Consider the following 15,082-nt stretch of genomic DNA (forward strand, 5'->3'; position numbering starts at 1 on the left):
TGAAACACTGACAGTTGTAAGCATAGATTATACACCTAGTATTTGAGTCTAGTAATAAAATATTAAAGCCAACAATTTACAAATGGCCGATGTGTTTTAATCATATACAGCACTACATAAATCGCATAAAGAATTAAAATAGTGATAACATCTCTTTTAGATCGTTATTTTCTGGTAAAATGACATTAAAATGTCGTTAAAGTAATAATAGTCTATTAGTTTAAGACACTAAGCTACATCAAGCAATAACCTCGTAAACGATAAAAATGGAACTGCCACAGCCACCGCAAGGTACCGCACACACATAACAATATATTTGCATTCAAGTAAATCCAGTTATAAATAAACATTAATTACTATAAAATATATATTTTCAGATCAAGATCTCCGCAACATAATCGACAAATTAGCGCAATTCGTCGCAAGAAATGGACCGGAATTTGAGAAGATGACCAAGAACAAACAAAAAAATAACCCAAAATTTAGTTTCCTGTATGGCGGCGAGTACTTCAACTACTATCAATACAAAGTGACGACAGAACAAGCAAGTAAGCATAACAAAACTGATGACAGAAGCTATCCACCATAATCAATGATAGCTGATACGTTTTGTTTTAACCAATCTAAGTGAACCTCCGCTGTTTATAGTTCTAAAGCAAACGGCCGGTGGGCAGGCGGCATCCGCTCCCGCCGGGGCCTATATGGCACAGAACAGGCAATATGTAATGCCCCAACAGGCCAGCGCGACGCCTGCTCAGCTGGGTCTAGCGGCCTCGATGGCGGCGGCACCTGTACTTCAGCAGTGGCTTGCAGTCAACTCTGCCCCGCCTCCCCTTCCTCAGCACCCACAAGAAATCGACAGCATCACAACACAGATCAATGTGCTGAAAGAACAGATTACTCAGTCAGAAAATAATCTAAATGCTCAACATGCTGTAAGTATGTACAGTAAATTAGTAAAAACATGCGTATGATCTTAATTGCTTGGTGGTGTGATGTAATGATAGTGTTTCTGTTTGATTAAGTAAGTTTACATCAAGCCAAACAAGTCTTCCCACCTGTAAAATAGAGGTCTAGAAGGAAAACATATTTTGTTACTAAAGATTATTGTTTTTGATACCTTTTTTTTTTGCATTGTAGTTTATAAATTGAATTTATTAAGACTACATTATTATGTATACTATTATTATGACTACAGTACCTACTCATGCAAAAGTAGTTGGGCATAGATTAGATTTTTGTTTTTGCATTACCTACATTAAAAGCGGGGTATTAACATAATAGCCTTATGGATAATACACCCAAGTGCATTCATATTGAATGAGATGATTGTGCTGGGATCAAACCATTTTTCAAAAAATACCACATGTTCACACAGTACCTCTATGGTCAAGGAATAACATTGTATTATAAACATAAAATTACCAGTAGTATTATTTTTATTAGTCATTATTAGCCATACTCTTTCTACTAATTTCTGCTGCAAGAGTTTCTGGTTTTAATGATGTGATAGCTATTACCTCATGTATCAAGTTGGCTGGTAGGATATATTATTATATTATGGTTACCATTTAATGCCAGTTCATCCACCTATTTAAGGCAATAAGAAATGTACACTGAAATAACTTGATATATTTTATTGAGACACTATTTGGATATTTTGTTTAAAGAAAACAAATAAGTTAATTATTTATATAGATCGTATATATGCAGTAACTATTGGAATTTAGAAATTCAAACTAAGTTTTGAGATTTGTACACATTGTTTATTTTCCAATATTTCATATGAAACACCCCAATAAGTTCCTATGAATTAAATAATATGCATTCTAGGTTTTGATACAACAGCAGCAAGTGAAGATCAATGAGCTTGTCAGCAAGGCACAGATGGAGTCTTTACAGATAATGGCTGATGAGAACAACATCAATCTTAGTGAACTTGACAATATCTTACAGCCAATAATAGACAGTTGCACTAAGGACAGTATTTCTTCAGGTACTTTTTAAATTCAACTGAATAACTTATGACTCAACTGTATACTCTACATTCTTGAATATTGTATGTAATATTTAATCAATCCATATACAATTATATTATTTTTGTTTTTAAATCTTAGCTAATATTTTGCAAATTTTTTTGTCTATTCTGACTGACCAAACATCATGTTCCCAAACTCAAGAAATACTCGAAATACTGCTAACTGCTACTGTGGGAACAAACAGTTTTATTTTTTGTATTTTTGAATCTGTATTTTATTTTTACATGTAACATTAGGAAAGGGTTGGATACTTCAACATGCTACATCCCATGATGCTGGCAAAGTCATATCTCAACACCTGCTTAGAAAAGTCACTCAAACTGGTGCTGCTTTTACTCAGAAACTACACATCATTTACCTTGTAAATGATGTACTCCATCATTGGTTAGTACCAAAAACAAATTTGATATTTAAAGTGTACATTTAGAATGGTTTGGGTAATTATTGATTGGTTGTGCTTAATAAAGGATTATGTTTAAATATTGTAAAGCGTATTTGTCATTATTTGTGGGATATTGAATAGGATATAAAATATATCTAGTAATAATTACAACAAGTATTAAATGTTAATGTATTTTTTTTGTACTATGCTATTAAGCAAAACATAAACATATTTTAATAAAGTATTGTGTCCCTTTTTTATTGTCAATTCGGTGTCTATGATACTATTATTCCTAATTACAGTGCACGCAAAAACGCAGAAGATCTCAAGAAAAATTTGGAAAATGTGGTGGTTCCAATGTTTTGCAATGCCAGTATAGGTAACTTATTTATAATAATGCCCTCGAGATTTAGGTTTGTCTTTATTGTCGAATGCAAATTCTTATCTGCAGCTCAAAGCATCTTTAGAACTCCACCTGTGGTTCTCTCGTCAGTCAGGTAACTTGCTTAGTATCACGCTGACCCATATGACAACTTTTTCATTATTCTGCTGTTTCAGCGGTGACAGAGGAGCAGGAAGCTAAGTTAAACAAGTTACTTCGTCTTTGGGAGTCCAAGTCTAACTATTTCGAGACAGCAGTAATTGAAAAAATGAAGAGTCCCACCAGCTCCTACCAAGATTATCAGAACGCCTTAATCTCACAGCATGCGAATGCTATTACGCATCTGACACAGCAAACTAAATCTACTTTTGAGAAGTAAATTATGGCAAGAATAAAACAGATTAGTGTTCAATATAACTAAAAAATTAATATATTCTATTTGATTGCAGTTATCAATCACAACACCAAGCTTTTGTTGGTCACACAATGCAACAAATACAACAATTGGAAATGCAAAAACATGCCCTTGAGATGCAAAAAACTCAAGAAAACAATGAAAATGAGCAACAAAGTAATATGGGAAATTTTCATAATAGTAATTTCAGTGACATAGGATATCCACAGATGGGTGGCTATGATCAAAACTTTAATGCAAACTCAAATAGTCAGCAATATGGTAGTGAAAGTGGGGATAATTACCCAACAAACAACAGTATCAGTGGAAATGAGAATAGTTATGATAGCCAAATATTTGAACAAATAGCAAAGCAAAAGAAAGAAAATATTGAAGATCCTGATTTATCTAATCTACCAAATGTAAACTTCTCCGTACCACCACCAGGCTTCAAGCCTCTTGATAATGCACCACTGCAGGCTTTCCAAAATGGTCTTCCTGACCTTAGCAAACCTCCACCAGGTTTTCCACCATTAATTCCTGAAATTAACAATGAAGATTTGATGCCTTCAGTACCATACTTCGAACTCCCCGCTGGTTTAATGGTTCCACTTATTATGGTAATTATGTTCTTACTTTAAGGATTTTTTTTTTCATACTTTCTTTATCATACATGTAAATAATTAATTTGCATGCTAAATTTCATTGTCTTCTAGTTGGAAGATGACAACTATAAACCATTAGACCCGGACAGAATTCGTTTACCACCACCAGCACCTCCAAATGATAGACTTTTAGCAGCCGTTGATGCATTCTTTGCCTCGCCGAATCATGAACGTCCACGAGATAAGTGAGTCTCATTTTCAAATAGCTTTTATTCTATTATATATTCCTTTGAATTCAGAAAATTATATTTCGCATCTAAATATACACTGGATTTAAGGCATAGTATAGTAACTGTCCATCACAGTAAAGACTGGTGATGATATAGTTACAGTGATTTCACAGAATAGTGATGGTTGTTTGCCAGTAAGGGGCCATCCATAAAGTACGTCACACGTTAATGGGGAGGGAGGGTATCACCGAAGTGTGACATCGTGTGACAAGGGGCATGGGGGGGTCAATTATTTTTATGACGTCACATGTTAAAATTTAAAATACTAAAACGAAAGTTTGTATTTGAATTAAAAATTTTAAAATTAAAATTAAAAGCTTTATGAAATGTTGGACTTTATGTTGATTTTATTAGATTATTATTTAATAAAAATAAGTAAAAAATGAAAATAGCTGTTTTCTCTCGATTATTTTTAAATACATACATAAATTTTAAAAATGTGTGACGTCACATCAGGAGGGGGGGGTTATAAAAATGTGACAAGGAGGGGGGGAGGGGTTCAAAAGTCCTAAAATTCGTGTGACGTACTTTATGGATGGCCCCTAATGGCAATAAAAACATGATATAACCTCACTGTTGGTAAATATTGAAGAAGAACATTATATGTTATATTTAATAAATTTGCAGTGAAGGGTGGGAGAAATTAGGATTATACGAGTATTACAAAGCAAAAAATTCAGCAAGAAAGATGAAAGAAGACGCTATAGCGCAAGGTTATAGACAAAAATCGAAATCACCCAGTCCAATTCCTAAGGATTTACAGAAACAACCTACTCCACCAGGAAGAAGATACAGGTAAAATATATATACTCAAGACACATTAAAGATTTTGTATGAAAAATAATTATAATCCCAATTCTTGATCCAATTAACTTTGTGTTGTCTATTTTAGATCACGGAGTAAAACACCCGAACCTAATATACCAATGAAGTCACGATCACGTTCACAGTCACCTAAAAGAAAACACAATATGTGGAAAAGAGAGCGAGAAAGTGCAAGAGAAGGTAATTTTTATTCAAATATCATGAGGTAGTAGAGATTTAGTTGTTCATTACACCCGACGATTCTGGTTATTGAATTAAGTGTAGACAATTTCTAATTTTATCTCGTACATGAATAATCTATACTTCTATAGTAATATATAAATCTACAATGGTTTTTACGGATGTTCCGTTATAACTATTGAACCATACATCCAATTGACTTGAAACTTGGTATCCACGTAGAAAATACATGTACTTAATGCATAGACTAATATTTATATGAGTGTTGGACTCCCTACACCAGTTGCGGGGGCGTTAATGATGAGAATCTTTGTGGGGGTGAGAAATAATAATGTTAATTTTAAATGCCCAGCGAAGCGGATGGCTACAGCTGGTCTCTTATAATACTATATTAATGTATAGATAATACATGTTTCAAATAATACTACGTTTGCATGCTAGCCTTGGCAAACGTTCACAAAAACACAAGCGTGTGAATAAACGGGGTTGACTTGCCTGAGCTAGTATAGTATAATATAAAGTGAAGTATAATATAAACCTGTGAAAAGTACCCATATATTGTCTATGTGTGTAAAATGTTTCCAAATATATTAGGCTTAAGTATTTTTTTCACAATGTGGCCCAAAAACTCACTGATGATCTCAAAAATGTCCGGATGTAGGCAGCACAGGACGTCTTGGCGTTTCTTGAAGAAGCTTATGTTTAGCAGTAAACAAGCTTTTTTTCTATTCTATTCTATTCTATCAGTCCAATAAATAATAAGAATAATAATGTGTCAATACAAAAGTTCACTAAGTCTATTTTAACTACTTAATTCGATCGTTTTATATTATGCCAAGTTGAGTTTCTCTATTATTGTTAATTCTCAGGACGAAGACGTACCCGGTCGAGGTCAAGATCAAAATCACGTAGTAATTCCCGCGAACGAGAAAGACACAGAGACTCACCAAGATCGCGCCGTGTGGAACGTTCTAGATCGCCAACACCACCTAGTTTTCTGTGAGAATTTTATCTCTTTAATATAATATTGTGTTGGCAAACAATACCGCGCGAATCAATTCGTTTCTTCGTTTTTAGCACAGATAAAAAGAACAGAATATCTTATGAGAATTTTATCAGATGTTTGTGATTCATTCATAAATAGCTAATATAGCATATCGTATGTCAATTAAAAATGTATATCTTATAACTCTCGCTGCGGCAGTGCGCTTCGTAAGAATGACGCGGCTTAATGGTTCACGAATTCCCCGTAGTAGGGCTACTGAACGGCGGAGCACTACACCGGAAAGTGTGCATATATACAACAAAAGTTTTTAGAGTAATTACTGTCAAATAACAATTATCAATAATTCGTATATATAATTAAGAAAATACAACAAGTACCTACCATCATTAGGCATACCTCATATGTATGTTTAAAAAACAAGAATATCGCGGGGCTGATGGTAAAGACGTACAGCGCTAACGTCGACGTGCATAGTCGACGCTCGTATACATAGGTCGTTGTGCAGATGCCTTCTATAGCTAATGTTCGAAGCGAAGGGATTTAGAAAAGCTCGACTTGATTTGTGTTGTGCGGTATTGTTAGCTAAGCAGACATTGTTGCTAAGCACAAATTTTTATTTAACCTTCATTATTTCGTTTGAGATATTTAAATTAATAATTTATAATTCACGTTATGTTAGAGACAATAATAATCTTGAATCGAAAAAGTCTTGATGAGAAAGCCTTCTACAATAGTTTATATATATATAGCAGCTGAAGTTGTGATAAAAATTACTTGTTTTATTGCTTAGATGGGTGGAAGAACTTACGGCCCACCTGATGTTAAGTGGTTACCAGAGCTCATAGACATCTACAACGTAAATGCCGCTACCCACCTTGAGACATGAGTTATAAGGTTCAGTCACAGTACAGTGTACAGTACATTACCCATCTAGAAGACAATTATCAAATAAAATAGCATATATATGTATATTTATTATACAACTATATAATTTGGTCATTATTGAAAAAATGTTTTTGCATTAACTTTTTTTTAAATAGTGGTGGAGCATATCCCACGACTTCCGGAGGTATAGATTCTACAAATAAAGGGCATCAAATGCTACAAAAGATGGGTTGGAGTGCAGGGGGCCTTGGTGCTTCAGGACAGGGTATTGCAGAACCTATCAGTGGCGGTTTCGTAAGAGATAGACAAGACCAATATAAAGGTAATAAATAATCATGTTTGTAATGTTGTTAAAATTATTATTTTTCAAATTAGGTAAGTACTTCCTTCCTAATCCCTTCATCTCCTTTTTATCATCGCACCTCCCGCTATCGGAGCAGAGTTCATCCATATTATCCGGAACTGCTGCGTTCATCGACAGTGCGTTTCCAGAGGTCTTTTTTGCCACGTACCATCCGGCTATGGAATGAGCTCCCCTCCACGGTGTTTCCCGAGCGCTATGACATGTCTTTCTTCAAAAGAGACTTCTGGATAGTATTAAGTGGTAGGCAGTGGCTTGGCTTTGCCCCTAGCATTGCTGAGGTCCATGAGCGACGGTAACCACTCACCATCAAGCGGACCGTATGCTCGTCGGCCTACAAGGGCAACAAAAAAAAACAAAAAATTTAAAGCACTGAATCTTTTTTATAGGTGTTGGCGTCAGTTTGAATGATCCCTATGAAAACTTCAGAAAAAACAAAGGTGCAGCGTTCATCAGCAGAATGAAGGAAAGAGCCCTTGAACGTTCTTCATGATTCCCGCAGGCTAAGACTTTGTAAATGTGTACAATGGGTTATGTGTGGATGAAATGAATTCTATTACCTAAATCATCTTTTAAATAAAGATAAAATAGTTTTATTCATAGTTTTATTTAATTCATTTATTAAAACTTCTAGTGGATAATCAACTTCTTATCATGATCATTGAACACACATTTACATTAAGAGGTATAAGGCATTGTTGCTCTGGTATGTGATAGCATGTGATAGTAGCTGATGATGATCTTGTATGGGATGCAGTTCCTTGCCTTGTTCACACAAGTAGGATCCAACTGTCGTGATTAATTCGCAATAAATAGTGGAAGGTGATGCTAATTGTGTATCCCACATCCACTAGAGTACTGCACGAGGCGACGATGTGAAAAAGTAATAATGTATGTAGTTTGCTGAAACTGGTGAACCAAATCATGTTATTTAACAACAGTCACAACGTATATAAAATGCAATACTGGTACTATAATTGTTAAGAAATATCCTCACATGATATCTTTACAAAAATGAACAGACCCATTGTGTGATTGTTGAAAAAGAAGTAGAATCAATCATAATTCGAAATCATCTTCATAATTGTCTTTAAATTCTGCTAATTTGTCCAAGCTCTCTGTATATTCTGAAGCTTCAAGGCCTTCTTCTTTAAACTTGTGTAATTTTGCAAATCTTATTCTACTGACGTCTCTATGAAGTTTTTCTATCATATTTGCAAGGAAAGTTCCATTATGATAACCTGCTATCACAGCACAACTTTCGACATCCTCGAGTCGGTTATCATTTTTAATAAATCCATATTTATTCAAGTTCCTTGTAAATATTTGTGGGAATGGAGTTTTTAAATTTAGAGGTTGTTCATTAACTGTTAAGTTTGTAGCAGACAAGAAATTGTTAGCTTGAAAATATAACTCAAACATTTCTTTCACGCTGTTACACCTATATGCTGGTAAATTTTGTTGAGCCTTTGCTTCTTTTGGTGGTGCCTTTAAATAACTTTCTGGTATACCCCTTATTGTAATCAGTTGAAAAAGTTTGTCATTAGCAATTTTACAACCAGGCGTTATACAGCTGTATATTGGTTGAATTCGTTCATTTAAATAGTCAATAAGATATTGGGATTCATTTATTGCTATTGGCATACCCAAAGATGCTGCAGTCATCTTCCGTCCATATCCTGTCATATCAGCACAAATGTCAGACATTGTATGAATATTACTTTTATGCCTGTATTTTTGACTGAGCGTGTCAATAGCAGATGCCAATATAGCTGATGAGTGATAATATAGTTTTGGATCATAATTTAGACAGTCAAATGTTCTTGCATTACCAGGTTTCCTCCAACCCTTTTCTCCTGTACATAAAGGAACATACATAGTGGCATGCTCAGATAATTCTTGTATTGAAAGAAGAATGTTCACTAATCTAATGGAATCTCTTAAATTTGATATATCTCTTTCTTCTTGTGTATTGGAGTTGTTGTCAGGAAAATGTGATGCTATAATAGGGTAGGCCAAAATAGGTTTTGTATATTCATCAGAAAGGTGTTCTATGCAACCAAGAGCTAGGCCAGCAAAACCGTCTGTGCAGTCAAAATTTATTTGAAAACCTTGCATGCTGTCACATTCTTCAACATATTTTCTGATATTGTCACTAAATAGATCACCATAATCAGATTTCCATACTCCTCTACCAGTTGGATAGATGTCAAAAGCTTCCTGAAAATTTTACAATGAATCGTATTTGAATACAATAAATATGTGTATATTATATTAAATATATAGTTCATTTGAATTTTAAAAGAATCAGTTGAATGTATGAAATGATGTGAATTTAATTTAATATTGCAACAATAATTGATTGTTGGTAATTAATTGTAATTACTACAATTTTAACATTCTCTTGGGCCACATTCCATTTGGTAAAACGGTTACTCCCAAATGGTCTGTAACTGCTTATCATACCTCCATTTCTGTACGATCATACCTGGTACACAAAAGCCTTTTAGACTTTTTTCCTTAACTATCCAGATTAGATCTGATTTCAATCACATTAATATAACAATAAATGTATTGTAACAACAAGATGTATATATGTACAAATTGTAAAACTTGCCTTATTACTTCCGTGTTGATACTCATTCACTACATTCACAGTTCTAGGATGAAAACGAGGATACAGGTAATCTGTCCAAGTGATTACACTCTCTTCAAGATTGTAATCTTTCTTTCCATCAGCTACTGTTGTTTGAACAGAATCAATAGCAGCGAGATATTGGTTTTTTTCTGGCGGGGGTTCTTCTATTTTTTCTACTGTATCCCACTGTAAATCTGTTTCCTGTGCGTCATCCGAGAGACCACCACTTTGTGGTAGAGTTTTTAAAGCCCCTTTCAAATCAGCTATCAGTAATCTGGGTGTGTAAGTTACTTCATTCCTCGACGTTTGACCCTCTCGGTATAAAATATCGTGATTTAGATCGGTAGTTGCAGTACCACTGTAATCAAAACTGAGCTCTTGTATATTCCAAAAATGGGCACCAACATAATTTGAATAGTGACCAAACTGTAAGGTCAGTATCTCACGTGTTGACATTTTCAAATTAAATTAAATGCAACTACAATTCTTAGTGTGTTATTTCTTCTTAAAAATCTTTGTTTTTCTATACAGGTAGGTGCGCGATTTAAAATTTGTTTGTATGAGTATGAACATATATGTCTTGTCTATGGTATAAGCATAGATAATACACTTAATATGGTATTATCACTGAATTAGGAAACCTAACGAAACTATATAGGTCTATCATTAGGTCAAGCACGGATGCAATCTGAGATTCTGAGATCTAGATCGAGAAGAATCGAATTTTTTCTATAACAAATTGGTTTTGTTATAGAAAAAATTCGATTTCGGTTTGGAAATTCGAGATTCGATTATTATGTAATGAATTGAATGTAACCTTAAGTAATAAATAATGATTTGGGATTAATCAGTTGCTTTGAAAATAAATAAATGATGAACTTATCCTACGACTTTTTGGCGGAAACGCAAGGAGTGAACTTTGGGATTTGTTTTATTTTGTCTATTTGTGTTTCTTCGGGCTTAAATGCATAATGGCGGTAGTTTATTAACTGTTTAGTATCTGTGAAAGTGCACAAATGTGGGGGAAAAAAGCTGCTGGACGTAACTTCTCGAGATGCTCCAAAAAGTTCACTGAAAAAGTCTTAGTAAATGACCACCATTTTACTGAGATTATATTTCATCCAATATCGTCTACTCTAATTTCATTTCATTTCATGCCATGTTTCATATTACTAATCAACTTCATTTCATTTCACTTCATATTATCATTTTTCATTCGCAAAAAAAATAAATCGTTTGTTCGTCTTTTATTTACTTATAATTAATTAAACAAATGATCACCCTTAAGTTGGCCTACCCTTACTAGATATCTTTATTTTTATCGCTAAGATTAATAAATTTTTAAATATTTAACAAATAATTAAAAATAAAAATAAATCGAAAATCAAAAAAATGGGGGACAAATTCAGTGAGCCCTACATTATTTAATAAAAATATGACGCTTACGCACGTACAAGGTCATAGCAGAGTCGGAGAAACATAGGGATGCAACTATCGATAAACGTAACACGATAACAGACCCGATATTTTTTTACAAAGTGTAAGAAACTAAACTATCACCGGGTAATTTTGTACAAATTTATTAACTAATATTACATTTCATTACAAGATCTAATTATATTGTGTTGATTCTTTATTTATTTATTTTTAACAAAATCTGACGAAGCGTCACTGTCACTCGATGAGCTCTCCCCAACATATATTATAAGTTTCTATACTTTTATATTATCGAATGCCACATGAATTTCCCAATCCGACGCTATAATGTTTTTGGCTCTTCTCACAATTTTTTCCCAGTGTTCGGCGGTTAGTTCTGCACATGCATTTTGTAATAAATCTAATATCTTGTTTGCTGTAAAAGGGAGGTAGGTAAAGTATGCTTCAAGGTTTTTAAGTGTTGGAATTTCTTTGCGCAAGTAATATTCATAATAATATATTGACGATGAATAGCGTCAGTGTCGTAGTTGTTAACCGATGTCACACGACGTGGTTGGCGTTTTTTCTTCGGCGTATGAAGCTTATTTTCCTGCATGCCGCTTGTACCGTAAACTTCGGTAGTAATTTTTTAAACAGTAGTTCCACTAATTCCTAAGGCGGCCACAATACGCTCTCACACTTGCGACAGTGCTAATAGCGGGCCATCATTTTGATACAATTTTTGATTGCTTCAAAGTAGTTATGAACCTTGATCACCAGTTCTCTCACTTCCCTTTTCAGAACAGATCCTTTAAGCATTTTGATATTTGACAGCTGGGCAGCAATCGTATGGATAAAAGGCTTATTACACTTGGCTAAATTTAGTGAAGTGTAATAGCATTCACTAAGCTAGCCTACTAAATTCAGTAGCAAGGATGGTTTCTGACTGAGTTAAATCATTTAGAAGCCTAATTAGAAACGCATTTAGGAAGTTGTAATCGCATTTAGTTACTTAATGATATCAGTCGTCCCATAGCTCTCCGTGTGTAAGGACGGTACTGTTTGTTTTTTACTTCCGAATAAAAAGTATTTATTTTCGTTACCTTTATTTAATGTGGCAGACATTTTATAAATAGCCCGACAAGGGCTAAAGAACTAAATTTTAAATCTTGATACGAATTTCCTGTTGCAAGAAGTCTTAATGTTACAACCAATCTTTCTTTTGAACTTATACTATCTCGTAGAATAGTATCCTGCTTTTGAATAAACGGTGTCACAAGGTTTAATACTAGGTTAAACGATCTCGAATCCATTCGTTGATAATTTTTGAAGTCTACTGGTTCTAAATCACTCATAATCTTCATATTTGCTAACTTTCCACGCAGCAATAAATATTCTTCTTTTTCTTTTTTTTTTGATTCAATTGAGCCGACAGCGAGGGCTACGCCAAGACCAATTTTTTGTTGTCTAGACAATGCTGGGCCATCCTCTTACACACACGACACGTCCTACTTCGTCGCGTTTAAGCTGACAATAATTGATTTAGTAATTGAATTTAGAACAGTGTAATCAGATGCTTCTGACTTTCTTCTAAATTTGCTTCTGAATTCCGTCGACTAAATTTAGCCAAGTGTAATAAGCCTTTGATGTGAAAAAACTCAATGAACAGAAATGTGGTGACTATATAGCACAACCGTCTTGTTGCGAGTGACATATTAAAACAAACACAAAAAGGTGGTGGGCCATTAAGTGTTCCCAGCTTGAAAATATATATTTGAAAGTTTTTGTTGTATGTGTCTTTGTTCAAAATATAATAAATATATGCGATCGATATCATTACTTATTTTGTCACAGCACTACAACTATTAAATTAGAACTGTCATCGAGAAAACAAAGAAATGGAAATAGTATAGGTACTGAGCTTATCCCATAGTATAGTTAGTATTTTATTATTATTTAGGCACTTATTAACTCCATGGCTCATCCTAACACATGAAAAAAATATTGATCAAAGTATGTAAATAGTGAAGTTGCAAGTGAGATTATGCACCTCCTATTTGAACCTAAATTATAATGTAACTATAGTAGAATTATTTTGTCGGTGCAGTTTGGGTCATAAAACATATCCCGGCTAGGGCGTTAAAAATAGGGTGTTAAAAATTTTCACTGAAATGAAAATAGATCCCGAAAAGTTACAACGTGTTAATTTCTGCCGTTCTCGTTAACTTGCTGCGGCGATATGTAGTGTAAATGTTCGATTAATGATTTTTACGTTCATTTTTATCACTAACCCACAAAATTACAAAACTAAATACACTATCGATAACCCTTATCGAAAACAATAATGCGCATCACTATGCCCGTCCATAAGGCTCGTGAGTGGAAGAGAGAGCGAAATATTCGCTTCACCGCTCCGACTATTTATGACCCAAACTGCACGGACAAAATAATTCTACTTTAATAGACTCGAATTTTCATTATTGTTTTATTTATTGCCCTTGTAGGAAGACGAGCATACAGCCCATTATAATTTTTCGGGTTTGATTTTTATTACACGATTTATTATCCTTTACCATGGAAGTCAGTCGTGAATGCTTGTTAAGTACGTATTTCATTAGAAAAATTGGTACTCACTTTTTTTAACGCTGGGGATTCCGTTTACAGATACCCGTCTGCAGGATTCGAACACCGTTGCATCGCTTGATACGACTGCATCGGGCGTCTTACCCTTTTTTTATGATTGAAAGATTACTGGTGGCCCGGAGGCCTTTCCAGTTTCACCAGGACAGGTGGGCGAGCAATGGCTCAGCCAGGAGGAGTGGGATTTGTTGTGTGAGAATGTTTGCGCGCATGTGAAGGACCGTCAAACATTCATTCGCAAACCTAGCGGCTGTGCAAATGGGTTCGGTACTCAATTTGCGAACCCGTTTGCGCTTCCTCCTACGCTTGTTTACGAATGTCTCACGAATTTCTCCTCCTTTTTAATTCGTCAATAGAACATTGAAGAGAAATAGAGTTTTTAATTCTTTCCCAGACATCATTAACAAACAGCCATGCTGTTTTTATGGGATTTCTTTTGATGAAGATACGCTACACAGTAGACGTCACGAACTATGAAAATGGCGATACGTCCGTTACCTTCGCAATCGTCGGCGCAACTGGGCAAGCGAATGTGTGGGAGACTACGCGAAGGTTCGAGGTTCGCGCGCTTTGATGTCTGTTAAAAAACCGACACAGCTTGGAAAACCACGAATGCAGCGAAAACTTTGCATAATCATTCGCAAATGTCGTCCTACACTTGTGGGTTTGCGTATTCGTGCGCATGTGAGTGACCGGTGTTACTATTGGAATCGCTAATTAGGCATAGTGATAGTGATTTAATGAACACTGCAGGCATAAATAACATTGTTAAAATCTACGAATAAATAATAAGTCAAAATCATTAAATTTCTGGCATGTTAAATCCTGTAATCGTTATTTAAGTAGATTTTTTCAAAATGAAATGACTTTGGATACAACAAAACGATCATATCTGATGATGGACAGCAACACATGTACTAGTAGTGATTATTTTTGTATGTATGTTTAACGGTGGATATTTTCGAATAAATATGTATGATGCTTACATTTACTCCCTTTGCCTACCTTATATTCAATAATAATCGCATTTACAGGAAAC

General features: G+C 34.6%; 2 protein-coding genes across 6 annotated transcripts; one reads left to right on the plus strand and one right to left on the minus strand.

Annotated features, from left to right (window-relative positions):
- scaf6 (SR-related CTD associated factor 6) lies at positions 1-7,945 on the plus strand. Of its 2 annotated transcripts, none has more exons than XM_028174389.2 (14): positions 1-291; positions 378-548; positions 649-935; positions 1,834-1,996; positions 2,276-2,423; positions 2,724-2,800; positions 2,980-3,178; positions 3,253-3,817; positions 3,914-4,047; positions 4,720-4,887; positions 4,985-5,097; positions 5,967-6,096; positions 7,144-7,310; positions 7,739-7,945. In XM_028174389.2, exons 1-14 carry the CDS (start codon positions 267-269, stop codon positions 7,840-7,842), a joined length of 2,451 nt encoding a protein of 816 aa, XP_028030190.2. In that variant the 5' UTR covers positions 1-266; the 3' UTR covers positions 7,843-7,945. The 2 variants fall into 2 exon arrangements, with proteins under 2 accessions (XP_028030190.2, XP_028030191.2); XM_028174390.2 differs by having other exon boundaries at positions 23-291; positions 738-935.
- mst (misato mitochondrial distribution and morphology regulator) lies at positions 7,941-10,596 on the minus strand. Of its 4 annotated transcripts, none has more exons than XR_016324995.1 (3): positions 9,967-10,570; positions 8,347-9,569; positions 7,941-8,258 (listed from the first exon to the last, which is right to left on the minus strand). XR_016324995.1 is itself a non-coding variant. In XM_089736774.1 (2 exons), the coding sequence occupies exons 1-2, from the start codon at positions 10,441-10,443 to the stop codon at positions 8,409-8,411; spliced, it is 1,638 nt and encodes a 545-aa protein (XP_089592900.1). In that variant the 5' UTR covers positions 10,444-10,596; the 3' UTR covers positions 7,941-8,408. The 4 variants fall into 4 exon arrangements, 2 of the variants coding, with proteins under 2 accessions (XP_089592900.1, XP_089592899.1); XR_016324994.1 differs by having other exon boundaries at positions 8,347-9,565; positions 9,963-10,570; XM_089736774.1 differs by having other exon boundaries at positions 7,941-9,569; positions 9,967-10,596.
- Between the last annotated feature and the right edge of the window lie 4,486 nt (positions 10,597-15,082).

Source organism: Bombyx mandarina, chromosome 22 (assembly GCF_030267445.1).
Source record: "Bombyx mandarina strain Sakado chromosome 22, ASM3026744v2".
NCBI classification, from domain to species: domain Eukaryota; kingdom Metazoa; phylum Arthropoda; class Insecta; order Lepidoptera; family Bombycidae; genus Bombyx; species Bombyx mandarina.